The sequence below is a fragment of the Myotis yumanensis genome, unplaced genomic scaffold (assembly GCF_028538775.1).
Source record: "Myotis yumanensis isolate MYYU_CA2020_CCGP unplaced genomic scaffold, mMyoYum1.0.hap1 SCAF_6, whole genome shotgun sequence".
Classification (NCBI taxonomy): Eukaryota; Metazoa; Chordata; class Mammalia; order Chiroptera; family Vespertilionidae; genus Myotis; species Myotis yumanensis.
Window position 1 is genome coordinate 40,556,607 of NW_027223757.1, and position 17,582 is coordinate 40,574,188.

General features: G+C 44.5%; 1 protein-coding gene across 1 annotated transcript in view; it reads left to right on the forward strand.

Moving 5' to 3' along the window:
* The window catches only part of POPDC1 (popeye domain cAMP effector 1), a 35,779-nt gene extending 18,407 nt beyond the window's left edge, over positions 1 to 17,372 (forward strand). Inside the window, exon 8 of the mRNA XM_070418007.1 lies at positions 13,197 to 17,372. Within this exon, the coding sequence (XP_070274108.1) occupies positions 13,197 to 13,321 (125 nt within the window). The 3' untranslated portion in view covers positions 13,322 to 17,372. The remainder of the gene's footprint in view (positions 1 to 13,196) is intronic.
* Positions 17,373 to 17,582: the final 210 nt, after the last annotated feature.

Sequence of the window (17,582 nt, forward strand, 5' to 3'; positions counted from 1 at the left end):
GGGAAATAGCAAAAAGACAAAGTCTCCCATTGCATAAACTAAAAACTATTACTATTTCCAAATGTATGTTAATCCAGAGTAACTTTTAGGTAAATATAGATAAACATTCAGCAATCCTAAGTGTCTGTTAAATGAGTAACTTTGGATGCTGTGGATAAATTGGATTAAAGATTTTAACTATACTTTCAACTGACAAAGGATTGGCAAGCCCATATAATTGGTGCAAGCCTCCAAAGCAAAGTCTAGGCATAGAAATACTTTGTGTACCTAAAGGAGATTTCAGGAGCAACGCAAATGAGAAATTGGAAATGATTGTATTTTATTCTAAAGTTACTTTTTGAAAGTAACTGAGGTTAACCAAAGCCTGCCGTCTACTAGCATGTCAAATGTACTGAAACAGTTTGGTGCTCAAGAAGTGTTTTCAAATGGACCCATTTAGTTATATGTGTAGTGATTAATTACTACGAAAGATCAGCAGAAAGGGAATTATAGTTAAATATTGTATGTGGATTATTTTTCCTGTAGAATAGCTTGTTTTTGTAGTTCTTACTTTTGTTTAGTTCCAGTCTTGCTTACGAAGCACTGAGAACCAGTGGTATATAGCATGAGCATTTGTTGTCTTAAAATCAATCGTTTTGTTTTTCTGTAATACTTTATTGTATAATCTAAATATTTTGGGGATAAAAACATTTTAGAGGGAAAAAAGCTTCTGTACAGAATGTTGCTTAAATAGAATTAAAACATGTTTTCAAGATTAACATCTGTATTGTACTCGCCTCTGGAAACCTGTTTTCTGGTGCTCAGTGGATGGATCACACATGGGCATACAAACCTGGCTCTTGCTCTAATAATTATTAGCTGTGTGCCTTGTGGGAAGTCACATGACCTTTCTCATCCGACATGAACTGTCATATCTGGTCACAACTCCTGCTCCATTTCCTTCCCTCTTCCCTACAGTGAACCAGGAGTGTAACCCAGCCACTCCTGCACGGCTAACTCAGGCTTCAGTGTCTGTGAAGACGTGCGCTGCCCTTCAGGGCAGGGTCACATTTTCACTTCTCATTTCCTTGTTCCCTTGTCTCACTAGACTTTAGTACTTTGCTGTACAAAAAAAGAAAGAAAGAAATGTGTGCAACCTTCTTACGTTGTTTATTTAGCCTCAGATTTATTATGCAAGATCTCACATTTTGATACCAATGCGTCTAGCTACGTATGCATGCATATTTTTGAGTGTGTGCGTGTGTGAATTACACAGCACATCCTCGTTCATGCCTGCTCCCTTTGACCAGTCCTCGTTCTGAATCTCTTGGCTTCCTTCCTGCAGTTTTAATGAAAGACATCAGGGCTTGAGCACAACACTGACACAAATTATGAATTACTAATTCTATCATATAATTCATTAGAAACTGGTTAGTTCCTGTTTCTCTTATGTGTTAGCTCAGAAGTACTGAAGGCTGTTGTTTTTCCTTTTCCAGTCCCATCAATATGCCTCCTACTTTTCCATTACAAATTACATTCCTTGTAAAACAGAATGCAGAATCAATCTCCTAGGACTGTTGGGCTGAAATAACAAAATCTATCACATTTTGAGCATGTGTGAGGTCTTAGTAAAGGGTAGGTCCCTAATAAAACTAGTGACTAAGCTCTTATTATTCGAGTTTCTGATGTGCAAGTGAACAGCCTGGCAGCTGCTCTCAAAATGCTGATGGAGAGAAGGGAACAAACGTCAACTGACAGTAGCAGCTAGTATTTTCCAGGTTCTCTCTGTGCATCACCACATGGACTAGGCACTGGACTCCTGCACAGAGGGGGGCAGGTGAGTTTGTGCTAGATGATGAGGCACCAACAGGCAGTCCCCAGCTCTCTGAGGAAGAGGCTGCTTTCTTGCTCACGTGCACATCGAGTGCTGCTCCAGGCCCATGTCCAACTCACTCTGGGATGTGGAAGGAGCAGTCACTGTTTGGGTCACTGCCACTCCTGGCAGAGGGAAGACCGTGTGGCAGAATCATGTCGTGGCTCTTACAGCTCCGCCACTTCCGCTCATGTTCTCTGGACCAGAGATGTCATTTGGCCAGAACCACCATTAGTGAATGGATCTTGAATCCTCCTGCGTGAGGGAGGGAAAGCAGGCATTTTGACAATAACACAAACTATCACGGTGAGTATTGTTTCACTTTACAGGGGAGGAAATGGGAACTATGAGATGTTTATTCGCCTCATTGGGGGGTGAAGGGGAGGTCTGGATTGCACACCTAGGTATCCTGTGTGATTCCAAAGCCCATGCTGTTAGAACATAGTGCCTCTGTGTATTCAAAAGAAAAGAAAAATGCACATACCATTTGCCTAGCCCTTTACAGCTTAGAGGTCACTTTCACCCGTGCTTGCATTTGAACCTGCCAGCTCTGCAGGAGGCACAGCAGCTGCTATTGTTCACCCCTGGCAGGCGAGTCCCCTGCACTCAGGAGAAGGTGGCGCTTGCCAGAGCCACGGCTTCCCCTGCGGCCTGCTTCCTTGGAGAAACCTCCCACCCTCCCACCCTTCATTATAACCACACAGTGCTGCAGATAGGTGTTCCTGGGCTGGTTAATTTCCATTTCGCTGAAATTTTCCTCATATTCTTTGTATGAGGGTTCTAATAGGAACATTTGAAATTGACCATTTGTATTCTTCAGACTTTCAGCTTTTGGTGAGCTTTCACTTTGCCTCGCATGTGCTCACAGAATGACAAGCAATGCTACTCTCTAAAAATTAGACGTATTTCATATGTTTTTCCTAATTAAACAATTGTTACATTCCAGTTAGTCATTAACTCAAATAAAGCAGTAGATCTAAACATTAAAATGCAAATCAGTATCAGCACATATCATTTGCATTTGGTTGGTACATCCCTAAACTCTCTTAATCTCTGAGCTTCCCTTTTATCTTTGGCTGTGTCTCTCTGTGTGTGTGTGTTTCTGCATTTTTGTTTTGTTTTGGGGTATTTTGTTTGTCCTATAGAACATTGATTCTTTTTTTTTTAATCCTTACCTGAGGACACTTTCACTGATTTTGAGAGAGAGAGAGAGAGAGATGAGAGAGAAACATCGATCAGTTGCCTCCCACACATGCCCTGACCAGGCCCAGGGACTGAATCACCACTTAGGTGTATGTCCTGACCAGGAATCGAACCCGGGATCTTTTGATGAATAGGACGGTACTCCCACCAACTGAGCCACACCAGCCAGGGCAGAACATTGATTCTTAAACATAAAGGAGTATATGAATCAAGTGGAGCTCTTATTAATGCTTCTAATGCAGATGGGCAGATAGGGGTGGGGCCTGGGATTCCACCTGGTTAGCAGATACAACGTGATGCCAATGTGTCTGGTCCTGAACTACACATTTAGCAGCTAGGCCATAGCGTTCCCTACATTTTGGAATTTTGTTGATTGCATCCTCCTGGTGGTGATCACAGTGTTTCTTGTATTTCCTGTCCACTGGTAGGTGATCTAGGGGCTTGCAGAGGTTCTGGTGAAGGCACTATTTAAACATCTTGCCCCGTGTGGGATATAACGCTACACACACACTTCATAGCATTACACAGCATATGTGCAGTGTAACAGAAATGCCGTTCAGAAACAGGTGAGGGGAAACGTTAGGTGAACCACTTCAGAGAAATTTCTGCTGGTCCAGCTCTTACAATGTGCTCTGTTTTTACACCTCACATGATGCTTAATCCGAAGCAAGATCACTGCTCTCTACGACACCGAGTCTGCATTCCACATCTAATTCTCGTTTAAAGGGGAGAAAGTGGAGTAACCAGATAGCCCAAGAAAAAAATGGTTTCTCCCGTTTATTCAGTAGCTCAGAATCCACTTAATTTAACTCTTCTTGCTTGCTTCCGGTACTTGAGTTTCATGGGCTAGCCTGGGAGCCTTGGCCAGGCTTTTTAACCTTATGTTCATGGGAAGACCAGAAGGGACAGGGTGTTCAGGACATGTGAGAGGATGTAATGCCCTCGTGTGGATATGAGGTTGCTTCTCTCTGCTCCTGGACCAAAGTGCTTCTCAGGTGCCTTGTCATCTTCTCTACCTTATAAGGTTTGCTCCCCACATGTAATGTGTAACACACACACACACACACACACACACATTGTCATTGGCAGTTCGTCACTGATAACTGGTGATGAACACAGGTATTGTCATGGCAACAGGGGGACATATTGTGTTTCCTTTAAAGTTGCAGAAGTTTCTTTTAGTTTATTGGGGTTAAATAATCTCTTGTTTGGCTTGCTGCTTGCTTGTTGTTCTTAACCCTGAGGCAATATAGGCAGTATACTCCTGACGATGAAACTCATCTTTTAAAGGTTTAAACCATCTTTTTTTTTTTCAGAATTATAATTAACAATTATGATTATTTAAAAGATAACTATGAACTATTTAGAGAGATATCTCTTACTGGCAAATAAAACCTTTTCTAGTGTTTTTTGTTATTAATGTCAAAATGGTGCTTTGTACATCTACTAATTCCATATGACCTAGTTGCCCAAGTATGCTTTCAGTCAGGTTAGCTTGCATCCAGTTAGCATTCTTGTCCACAAACACTAGCAACATATCTGACATAAGGACCTTCTCTCAGCTCTCTTATCTATTTATTTACCTGGAAAGATGCAAACAGCCAATTCTTAGTTTCAAGACTGGTTCCATGAAATAGTCTGTTCAACTCCATTTGCATTTCATTCCCACTGCGAACAACTGTCGACTTACAAACAGCATGCTTTCATGCGGAAGCTGGAGAGGAGATGTGATCAGGCGCAGGGACAGGGAGGAAGAGCCAGGAACAGGCCTCAGACCCACCCCGCAGCACCCCCACTGCAGAGATGGAGCGCAGCTGAGGGAGGTTCAAAGGCCTGGCCACGGCTCCTGGGCTAGCCCCGAAACAAAGAAGTGTTAAAGTTCTTGCTTTGCTGTTTTCCTTACGAATACCCACATCGGTATGTGAGTGTAAACTTGTTTGGGGATATGTAACCACTGCCGTGGCAGCTGACCACTTTCCAACATGCTCTCATTTAATCTTCACCACCACCTCATGCCATAAGAGTTGCATTTTCCCCTTCTAGGGTAGAGGAGCGTGACATTGATCTCCTCTGGGTCCTTGGTCCCCAGCCAGCAGGGGCCATGCTGTCTGCCCCCAGAACCCCGCCCTCCCCAATCCTTTAGATGGCCTGTATGCTCACAGCCCTTTCTCATCTGTAAAATGACTACAAAGGGAATTTATAGTTATACATTTTGCATCTTTTAGTAAAAAATCTAAAAACTTATCAAGTTAATATATGCACATAGATATCAAACCTTAAAAAAAAATCGCTAGTGAAAAGAACTGATCCCTCCAAATAATTGCTCCCCGGGAGCTGTCACTTTGGAACAGTGTTTGTCCAGATGTTAAATAATGTGCCGTTATGTATTGATTTAACCACTAACCTAACTTAGCTCACTTTTAATTCCCTTCCCCCTTCTGCTCACTAGGTTGTATTCTTTATCTTTGTAACATTAAATAACACAATAAACCCCCATTTTTTTTCTGCTCTGGGGCATTTTTAAAGGTGAAAGCATTAGTATCACTACCCTTTCTTATTCTTTCCCCCTCTACCTTCATACTGTTGTGGGCTCTTCTTTAACTTTTAAACAATCAAGGTCGATGGCATATGCATTCTGTTCTTTCTTTTTTTTTCGCTTTTTTAGAATATGTGATAAAATACACATAACATAAAATTTACCATCTTACCCATTTTTAAGTGTACAGCTCAGTGACACTACCACTCTGTTCTCTTTGGTAACTGTAAGTAGGTCTTCCTTGGTCTATGGGTTGTTCTGAAGAATTGAAAGCAAATAAAAATGTTGACGTTATTATACTTTATTCAAAACCAAATCATTGGCTGTGACTACATTTCTTCCTTTTTGGTTTCAATGTCACGACTCTTGTTCTGTGCCAAGGTTCCTAATGTCAAGTATGAATGGATTTGGCTTTTGTGCACAACATAGAAATCATGCCACAGTTTGCTCCATAGTTTGACCCTCCTTTTTCCCCTAAAGGTTTTTTTTTATTGCTTTGCTTGTGTGGCCACCTTATTCACTATATCCCCAGTATCTTCTAGCTTCTTATCATTCTTTTATGTGAAATCCCTTTCACTTCTTAACTAAAATCTCCTAGTGGTTGGTTCCTATTTGAATCATGCCTTTTCATACTGCTTTCTGTTTTTATGGGTATCTCTGGTTGCCCTTCGTTCTCCTTATCCTTTCATTTTCTTATCTTACATCTTCACTTTCTCAGTTCATCAGTGCCTGCTCCCTTTTGCTTGAGATCTTTCTCACAGCTCCCCCCCCCCCCCCTCCCTCTCCCAGACTGGTGATTCTCTGGTCTGTTGCTCAGCTGCCATCTGGGACCAGCTTCCCTGTTTGCATTTGTCCACCGTCTCTGCAGCCCTGTAGCTTTTTCTTTGGGGCAGGAAGGAGCTGCAGGACTTTCTCCATTCCTTGGCTGCTCAGCCCTGCGGCATGCAGCTCACGGCCCTGACCGTCCCTCTGAGTAGTCAAGAATTGACCTTGGGCCACAGAAAACCTCCTCATGGGAGCCACTGACTTCCTCCACCCTCCTCATTTGCCCTGACTCGAACACCTCCTTGCTGGTGCTGAGTCCCTCGAAGAGAAGTGAAGTACAAGGGCCATACCTGCGCTTTAGCATTATTGTTCAGAAAGCTTCAATCAAACTTAATTTTTTATTCAAAAATATCTTATGACCTCACTAAAATTTTTTTTAATTGAAAAAAATTCCAATATAAGTAGTCAAAGGCAGGAAAATGGATGATAATCTTTCTAGCAAAGAAGCCATTAAATCCTTCCCCAGCCCCATTCACCAGAAATTGTATACTATAACTAAAATTCTAAAGCCCTGTATGGTCTTGAATTGCTTGCTAAAGCAATTGGCCAGATGGTCAAAGATAATAAAAATAAGAACACCTTGAAAGGAATAAAGAAAATGTCATTAAAATAACAGAGGAGATGGGGAAATCATACATTACGTTGAATAGCTTACAGAGGTGTTGCTCCTTTTTAATAAGTGTCTTTCTGAAGCAGAGAGAAATGGCGCTTGACAAACTTCATATCATGGAACTGAATTTATCTGAAGATCCAACTTGATGTCACTTGTTTATTCCCTAGAGCAGAGGTGACCTTCACTCTGGATTTAAGAACAACAAATACGTCTGGTACTTTGCCTGCTAGGCGAGGCTCTAAGGCCTGACAATGAGAAGCAAGCACACTGCAGTTGAAATGAGCTTAATAAGGACAGAAGTCTGTGAAAGGCAGTTTCTCTTACCCAAGCTTTTATTACTCCACATCGGGATTTTGACCTTTCCGTATGACCTTCCTGGTCCATGTATCAAAAGCTTCCTGTGGTTCTTTTCTTTTTTTCAAGTATAGTTGACATTGAATATTATATTAGTTTCAAGTATACAGCATAGTGTTAGTCATTTATATAACTTTCGAGACGCTCCCCTGGATAAGACTAGCACCCACCTGACACCACGCATAGTTATACATGGGAAAATATGGCACTGTAGTTCTCTTGGGACCTCAGGAAGACAAAAGGAGCTGGTGGCACAGCCTGAGCCCACCCTCCACAGAGGCCCATGGCCGACTTGTACTTTGCAAAAGACTCTCCAAGGCCTTTTTTTTTTTTTTTAATTTTTTATTGATTTCAGAGGAAGAGAGAGATAGAAACATCAATGATGAGAGAGAATCATTGATCAGCTGCTTCCTGCATGACCCCCACTGGGGAGTTGAGCCTGCAACCTGGGCATGTGCCCTGACCAGGAATAGAACTGTGACCTCCTGGTTCATAGGTTGATCGATGCTCAACCACTGAGCCACGCTGGCCGGGCCCTTCAGAGTCTTGATAGCAAGCTTGTCTCCTTCAGCTAGGATCGGATACTAGCTGCCGTGTGAACAGGTCTGGGAGGAAAGACGGCTTCTCGGACCCCAGTCCCCTGTGGGTGTCCGTGGTGTCATCACGCCTGTGCTCTAGCACGAGTGCAGGTGTCCAGGTTCAGTTCCGGGCTCTCCAGTCTCAGCCTCCTACATTGGCTCAAGCCCATGCTTTTGAGGTTGAGTTTTTCTTTCTTACCCTTGGAATGGCTGCCTGGTGCTACAGTTCCCTTTCTCAGCGGAACCCATGGGGAGTGTGGTGTACTGCTCGCAGTGAGTTCTGCCCCGGGGGCTGTGCCTTCTGGAGGCATTGGTATGGGTAGAAGGGTCATGGAAGTCTTTTGGGCAGAAGTTACTTTTCTTCCTGGTGTCATATGAAAGTCCCGCAAGCAACAGTAACTCCTGACGTATCTAACAATTTCATACCAGATAAGTTTGGATCGCAGTTCAGCCTGATACTATTTGCTTTACATACTTTTTATAATAAACTCTGTTACTTGGCAGCCTGAGCCAATTGGAAGGTAACTATAGCTAATAGCAACAAAATAATGCTAATTATCTCTTTTTATTATAATAAGTACCAAAGGAGAGAGTTTACCACTTTTGTCTCCCAACTGTAAAAGCGGTTGTAATAGAAGATAAAACTCAGTTTTCTGGAAAATGTATGGCTATGGAAGTATTTGCTTCTCTTGAATTTGAAAGAAATGAAAAGTGAAAATATTGCGCTGAGGTCATGACCTCATAGCAGTGTCCTGGAGGGGCAAAAGTAATTTGAAAAGCACTTAACGAAAGATAAGCTCACTTTCTTCCCTCCTCCTCATGCTCTCACATCTAGGTAAGATATTAGGCCTTCTGGGGAAATGTCTGATGATGCATCAGTGCCTAAAATTAATGAAAAAGGCAGCCAAACTTGTAGAAAGAATTTAATAATGTTCAGCTTGTGAAATGTAAGATCGTTCCCTTAGAGCAGAATATTCTCTCTCTCTCTCTCTCTCTCTCTCTCTCTCTCCACACTCCATATTGGGTTTGGATTGTGGACAAAATAATGATTTCTAGCTGCGTAGTGATGGGCTCTTTCCTTCCACTGAGCCACAGGGTGCTGCTGAGGTTGGAGAGCACTGGGTCTATGGGCCAGGTGAGCTCCTCGCTCTTGCTCTTGGAAGCCCGCCTTTCTTCTGGCTGTGACAGTGACAGGTGGGGCCAGGTGAACGTCCTACCTGGCCCTCGGTGGTGCAGGAGGCCCAGGCTAACCAGTTGGTGCAGAGTGTGGGCACTCTCTGTGACCGTGACTCCTATCAAGGGCTCAGGCAGCAGCTGGCGCTGGGCTGCTTCTGGCAGTTACAGTGAGACCGAGTTTCTGTTGCAAAACGTCAGGTGCATCTGCCGGTGGGGAAAGAGCAACAGGCACTGTTGTGGGAAGTGGGACCTGGGGACTTGTGGGTTCTAACCAGCCACAAAGCCTGAAATGAAAGCGAATTTAGTGCTCTCCGTGAGAAAAGAGCTATAGCAGAAGAATGCAATCTCGTGGGGCTATTAGGGCCAGCTGGCTTATCCTGCTAGATGTGTTTCCACCTGGTTCATTCCCAGGTGAGAAAGGCATTCACTCAGGGCAGCTCCCCGACTCTGTTTGCTTTCACAGTTTGTTCAGGTTCCGCTTCTGGGTATAAAGTGGAAATATTAGTAGGGATGCGAGGAGAATGAATTACTCTGAAAAGTGTGTTGACAAATAAGAGAGTCAGAGACTATGTCTGATTTGTTTTTATTTCCCCAAGATTTAACCCTTCAGTTGCTCAGAGATTTGTATGGCTGATTGGATGAAAACTTGGTTGTAGGTACCTTATTGATGTTTACACGGGTGCCAGTACTCTTTGCTGTAAGCCCTGTCAAATCAGCCAGTTATTCGAAAGTGATTTCCCTTGGAACGTGACACAGAATATATGTGCTGATAACAGCCCCTTTTCATAGTGAGGGCTTACTGTAAGCCCAAGACCTGCTGGCGCTTGAATGCTGCTGTGCCCCATGGTGGTGGAGGTGGGGCGGGGGGCGGGGGGGGTTGACCCATCAGAGAGGAAATGCGATGGCCCTGTGTTTCCCCCACATCCTCAGCATCAGCTTTCTGAAGGCCGAGTTTCGGAGGAGGGCTTTTTTCACGTACTAAGTAGTTATCAAGGACCTGGCTATGTGTGGGGTGCGCTGCGAGGCTGCAGGAGAGGGGGGCTGTGGTCACAGCCTTTCGGATGTTGTCTTCCAGGAAGGGAGAGGTGCCCGTTCTTATGACCACAACGTGGTGCAGAACGTGGAAGGGCTGTGGTTGTTTGGAGGAGAATAGAATGCCCCACAGAAGCACTTAGGGAAGACCACAGTGAAGGAGGTGGGTTTGAACTCCACCTTGAGGCATGGATAGGGATTTGGCGGGAAGGGATGGGAGTGGAGAGACCATTCCAGGTGGAGAGAAAAGCACGAGGAGAAGAAGAGAGGGGTGGGTTGGATTTGGGGGTCAGTGAGCTTGCCAGAGCGTGGACTAGACGGGAAGGAGGCCCTCCCTGGAGACCCCTGGACGCCAGCCCAGGACTGTGGGTGACTCTTGCCTGACTGTAATGTTACGGAGTCACCACCACAGCCCTTTCTTTCCCAGGCAAGTACAGTGGGAACAGAATCAGTTCTTTCACAGAGAAGTTGGAAGTTCTTGGAAAGTTTTCACTAGATCGTTTGTTTTGGGCCCTCTCTTCACTTTCTCTCAGTGGGGAAACACGGCGATTAGCGAGGTAGTGGGAGGGTTGGAACATTTTGTCCCCAGTGTAGATAGCAGCCTCAGGATACCGTGGAGTGTCACCCCTGGTTTGATAGAAGGGCTTAAAAAGTAGAGATCAGTTGGTCTCACTTCCCCAGTCAAAATGAACTGGATGTGTTTCTGTTATGTGTAGCATACAATTATGTCTGAAAGCGCTACATTATTGATTTGGCTTAATGCTCTTAGACATGCTATCTTGTTTGTTCTGAGGGTTTTGTCTGATTGCAAATACTCAGCCTAAGTTAATATTTCATGAGACTCAATCATAACTTGAGGCTAGAAATATGATGGAAGCCATGGCTACTGATAAAACACACACACACACACACACAACAACAACAACTGTGCTGCACTCAGGCCAGTTTAGACTGAGAAACACAGACCCCTATTCAAGCACTAGTCCCATTTCCTTTCTTTGCCATCCTTATGGGCAATGATGGACTTTAACCAGTTTCCCAATTCTTTAGGCTATTGCCCTCCAAAGACCATATTAATTCACTGATTTGATTGACTTACAAATATTTACAAAGTGTTATCATATCCCACGTACTGATTTGAGTAAGAACTTTACACTTATTCATCAAAACAGCCATATGAAGTAGATAATATTGTTATGATTACTTCTATTTTGCTGATAGGGCTATCAAGGCACAGAGAAGTGAAGTAATTTGCCCAAGGTCACACAGACAGAACTCATTGCCACCTGAGCCGACCTGTGAATTGGAGGTTGTGTTTGGTATCGCCTGTACAAAAAGGGACACAAAGCCCGTGTGCTCTGTGACAGAAGTTCATTCTTGGGCCTTTCATACAGGCTTCTTTTCTACCGTCGGCCAGTAGTTGTCTTTCCAGAAACTCAGTATTTTAATTGATTGTAAATGTTTGAACGTGAATAATTTCTGTGTGTGTACAACAAACACATAAAGTATAGCAGAGCCAGGGCCTGCACAATGATGACCTTTTTATGTTGGGAGATGTGGCTGTTGGTGGTGGCATTTCCCTGGGTGTATGGCAGTGACTCTGTCGTCAATAAGAAATGACATTTAGTGACATTTTCTATGTGCCCAGCATCCTGCTAAGCACATTTTTCTTTAATCCTCCCAACAACCCTAGAAGGCAGGTCCTGTGAATATCTCCTTTCCACAGATAGGGCAGCTGAGGCCTGGAGAGGCACAGTAACGGAGCACAAGGCATACAGCAGGAAGCGGCAGAGCGGGGACTTGACCCTGGAATTGTTTCCTCAGCCTCTGGTCTTGACCACTGTGCAGGCCGCCTGCCCCTGTGCCGTGGGGCCCCCTGCTGGTCCCTGACCCTCCTCGCTGACTGCAGCCTGCTCTCAGGGCTGGCCGGCCCTGCTGGCTGCTGCTGCTGACTCTTGCCAAGGCTTAACAGCTGATCAGTATAAATTTCTTATAGCCATTCTGATTCCTGTCTTTATAAGATCCTGCTACTTGCCTTTGCTGTACAGCAAACATTTGAAGAGTCTGATTTCACCCATTGTTCTTCCATCATCAACCTTACACCCAGCCCGAGTTCAGCATTTGCTGAACACCACTCCGTCCTGCTAGGGGGAAGCAAGAATGTGCACAGGTGTGGGCGGGCAGGTGGACCCTGACACAGTGGATCCTGACATTGAATGTGGGAACTGTATGGCGGGGAGTCTGTGCTTATGATGTCACGTGAGCTGCTTATGAGGCACTTCAAGGAGTCTCTGCACCTATTTACAATATGTTCTCTTACTTTCAGACAATATTTTTTTTCTACATCAGGCATGTTGTCCATATATGGGACATGCTCAATAAGCTTTTGGTAAATGAGTGAATGAACGAGGGCTGGGTGCATGGATCATTCATTGCTTGGTTCCTTTGATTAAATGGCATCCTGTAAGGCCCTGGGATGCCTTGCTACTTAGGACTGTATTTCCTCCACTGGCTCTTCCGCCTGCAGGTTTGAACCCTCTTCCTGCCCCACTGTCCCCCGCTCTCCGTCTCCATGTCAGTCCAGAGCATGGCTGGACAGTTGGTGGCAAGAACTGCTCTTTTAGGTCGTGCTACAGATGGTATGAGGGCCTATAGTTTTAGAATAAAACCATACTTTAGGGAAATCAGGAGTTAAATAAGCTTTCCAGGGACTCCAGTTACCATGTCTGATGTTCATGTAGGAACATTCTGATTCCTAAACAGACTTTAGGGCAACCCACGAGGGACTGGGATGTTTGAGAAGCTCATCACACAAGCACACACAGTGGGATGTGTTCCACCTCCTGACTTGGTTGTCTTACTGAAATGCTGGATTGAAAATACAGTGTTAAGGGAAACTCCATTCGTGGTACCAGCGATGGATTCCCAGGGAGTTCTGTTTTCCGGTTGGAGTTTGAAACCGGTGCATCACTCCAGCGTCAGGTCAGGCTGCACGTTAAGTGGCTTTCCTTTCTGTGTCTCTGACAGATGTGTCATCCCCACACCAGCGAGCCTCAGCCAAGATGAAACCGATAGAAGAAGGAGTGGAAGACGATGACGAAGTCTTTGAACCCGTGTCACCAAAAACATTTAAAGTCCATGAGTTGCCTTGATCAGAGAGAAGAGCCAAGTTACCAAGATGGAAACTGTCTTGAAGAGATCCTGAAAAATACCAGCACGTTGTCACTGCTCTTAGATTATTTCGCTTTAGGACATCCAGACGGTACCATCTAAGGGCAGAAAAGTGGGGAAGAGTCAAAAGTGGGAAGGTTATTTTGGCTCTCTTTTTTATTGGTCAGCTTTTTAAGTGGTGGTTTTCCTGAGCCTTCTGACTAAACCTAGTTCTATTTTGAGATACATATTTTCACAGTATTTTCTAGATACACTATCATTTTAACTTTAAAAATCTTAGTGTTCTGTCCATTCAAATGCCTTTCCACTTACTTTTCAAGGCTGTGGTTCATCTTGCTCACAGGCAGTTTTTTTCTCTCACGTGGCGGTGGCGTTGTCTATTCCATAGCTTTAACACACAATGCAGGTTTGAAATTGAGGTTGCAGTAGCATTAAAAAGCAGGGAATCTCAGGCTTTGCAATTGATTTTTTAGATGGAAAATTTTAAACAAAGACGTGATTCGACTGGTGTTTATTTTTCTACCAGGCCAGACACATTACCCCACTAGATTGCCTTCCGCGGACATTGTATAGATAGCTTGATAATGAACAAAGCATCAGACTTCGCTCACATTACCCTTGTATTATGCTATTCATACCTCAGTCCTGAAACCTAAAGCTGGAAAGATTAACAGATGGAAGTGGTTCTGAGCCCGGTGTCAGCTTTCAGCCACTCAGCTGGGGTTTGGAGCCATCTCGGCCCACACATCTGGTGTGGAAACACTTCACTTGGGGCGGGGAGGAGAGGAGAGTCAGGTGGCCGAGCGAGTGGCTCAGAGCAGCTTCATCCTTTGGTCGGGATTCTGAAGTTTCAGGTTGTTCTTCCAGCCGAAGATGTCTCTTTAACAGACACCCAGTTCTGTGGGGCCAGGGGTCGGCCACGGGCGGTGCCATGGACGCCCAGCCTAGCTATTGCCATGAGGGCCTTGATTCCACTCTCCTCTCTACCAGAACCACATTTTAGGACACTGTGGTGTTTGGCTGGTGGGGAATGAGGAGCTGGCTTGACTCATGGTCAGTCTGGGGGGTGTGATTGTGGCACCCAGTTGGGCGAAGCCCGTTGACCGGCTGTGCGGCTTCATACCCATCGATGTCTTGTTTCATCCCCTAGAACAGTGATGGCGAACCTATAACACCTCTGACACGCGAACTCATTTTTTGGTTGATTTTTCTTTGTTAAATGGCATTTAAATATATAAAATAAATATCAAAAATATAAGTCTTTGTTTTACTATGGTTGCAAAGATCAAAAAATTTCTATATGTGACACGGCACCAGAGATAAGTTAGGGTTTTTCAAAATGCTGACACGCCGAGCTCAAAAGGTTCGCCATCACTGCCCTAGAACCAGCGTCGAGTCAGTGCCCGGTTATAGTAACTGGCTAAGGAAAGTTCCAAATGGAACTATTTTCAGATGAGTTGAGCCAAAAGAAGCACCTCTTGCCAAGGGGTAATATCTGTTAGAGAAGGTAAATATGCTACTCTGTCATTTTCCTAGATCCTTTTTTAAAAATTAAAGCCAATTATTTTAGTCATTTCACTTGAGTATGTTTACATGCCAGGTCATCACTGAGAAAATTGGCACAGACTGGGACTCCAGCTCCCAGCATCTCTCTCCAAGGTTGGCGCAGCCACATCACAACAGAAAGGCTGGCTTCGCTCTGCTACACTAGCCTCTCTCTAGGAGCCACAGTGGAGATTTGTTTTGGGGAAATGAAGCAGAGGTGAATGGCTGAGCCTTGGCTTTAAGATGTAGAGATAAACTGGGTTGAGCTGCACATGTCTGTGCCTGAGGTCACGGTGTGGTCGTGAGGGGATGGTGTTAATACTGCCCCCCTTTCCTGGTGGGTAAGCCAAGTAGACCATTTAGGTCACACGTGCATAAGAGGAGTTACAGAGTCAGCCCACAGATCATTGGATGTCACATCCTCCCTAATAGAAAGTAGTTTTAGATTCTGCTGAGACTGCGCTTTCATGTTCTGTGGGCGCACAGAACCTTGACCTTGGGGTCCCTGACCCCAACCACCTTGAGGTTTGTCTCACGTTGTCACCTCAGAGAGGAAGGATCGTCTCTGAGGCTCAACCTGGACATGTTGGGAGGTTATTTTCTGTAGTGCTGGGAACAGAGATTTTGAAAGCACACTGCTGAAATCAGGTGATAGGAAGTGATGTACTGCTTTTATTACAATGTGTGTGTGTGTGTGTAAGCGTGTGCACATGCGTCCGTGTCATGGATAAGAAGACTGATCTCAGGGTTAGGGATTTTAAAGAGCCACTTAGCCTGAATGGGAAACATGAAACTGTTTTTAAATACAGCCCTCTAAGGAAGACAAGGAGCCTCAGGGAAAAGGAGCCGTGGCCACTGAGGGGCCCTCCCACAGAGACTCGATAGCAAAGAAGCAGATAAGGAAACAGAAAAGAGCTCTCGGTGTAAGCTCTCTGGATGACTTTAAATCATACAAATAAGCAGCGTATCTTTGTATGAGGCATAAATGCATAGCCAAAAAAACCACACATGTTTGTTGCCAAAGCCACCAAATAAGATGCTTCCTGTGATTTTGGTATTCACCTGTGTGATCAAGGTTCAGAAAATGGTCTGCAAAAATTATTCTATACGGCCAAGACCGGTTTGGCTCAGTGGATAGAGCGTCTGCCTGCGGACTCAAGGGTCCCGGGTTCGATTCCGGTCAAGGGCATGTACCTGGGTTGCGGGCACATCCCCAGTGGGAGATGTGCAGGAGGCAGCTGGTCGATGTTTCTCTCTCATCAATGTTTCTAACTCTCTATCTCTCTCCCTTCCTCTCTGTAAAAAATCAATAAAATATATTTTAAAAAAAAATTATTCTATACGTCACCCCTAATCTATGTTCAAGTGTAACATCACGTCTGTTGTATGACTCTGGAGCGTAACATTCATACCAGAATGTATGTATCATTTGTAATATTTTGGAGCCCTCATAAGTATTTGCATTTATAAAATAATAGCACAGACACTAGATAGATCCTCGATGATGTTTATGTATCTTAAGTTATAATAATGGGTGCTATATGATTACTTTGTGGTTACCATCCTTTGCTTTCTGGGGTCTTTCCATACCTCCCTATGGTTCAGTTCCCCCTGAATCACTTGGACGCGTTCGTGCTTTGCTGCCTGCAGTGTGCACACTTGGAGACGTCACCTTCTTCCTACAGTTCTCCATCCACAGGTCTGAAGCTTTTCTGGTTTTATAACTTGCAGCTGCTGATTCCTGCGTCCCGGGTTCTCTGTTGGCACGAAAACAGAGTCACTTGGATGCTGGAAAAATCTTTGGGGGGAAGTTGATGTAACCTATACACTCCGCCCTGCTCCTGGTGCACAGGTCATGACTCCGCCCTCCAGGGAAGATTTTTCTGCGAGTGTGTGGTGGCCCAGCTGCAAACGTGGTCGGGTCCGGCCTTCAGGGTCCTGGTGCCCTCCTCCCTGCAGACCCCAGGGTGCAGCTCTGAGGAGCCTCTGTTTTTGTGTTGTTTTTGTTTTTATTTTCATCATTTCCTTGGTCATTTCTAAAACTGCTCTGTAGAAACCTCTGGCCTAGCCATGCCTCGGTTTCCCCTCCCCTCCCTCTTTCCAACCCTGGTTTCCCAACCTCTTTTTCTAATTATCCTCAACTAGAGTGACTAGAGATTCCCACCTATTCAATTCCAATTCCCAAGGGCTTGAAAGGCTAGGATACTGTGTAGGGAGCTTGAGGTCGTGGTCTAATCTCGGCTTCAGTTCTGCTCGAGGGACAACCCCTTCTCACTGAGGGTAGCCATGCCTGATTGTCACAGAACCCCAGATGCCTCGTGTAGGATGACAAATTGCAAGTGTCACTTAAGAAACCTGCTTTTAAGTACTATTTACAGGTTCTGTTATACTTACTTGCAACCTGGTTTTAAAGTGCGTGAGGATGCTTTATACAGTCACATTTATAAAAAATTTACATTTTGTCTGAATAGAGCCTTATCATTTAAAATATCTTCATATATTGTCATTTAATCAAATAAATTTCTTACTTAAAAAATACGTGTATTTTCATTTCATTATTCTTCTACAGTATCGTAAGATTCCACAGCACAGGGAGTCACATGAAGGGGGCGGGGACTCCCCCCGGCCTGTTCTGTGGGGGGCAGGAGGGACCCATCTTTTCATGCTTGAAGGAACCCACATTTCTTCCATCGTCTG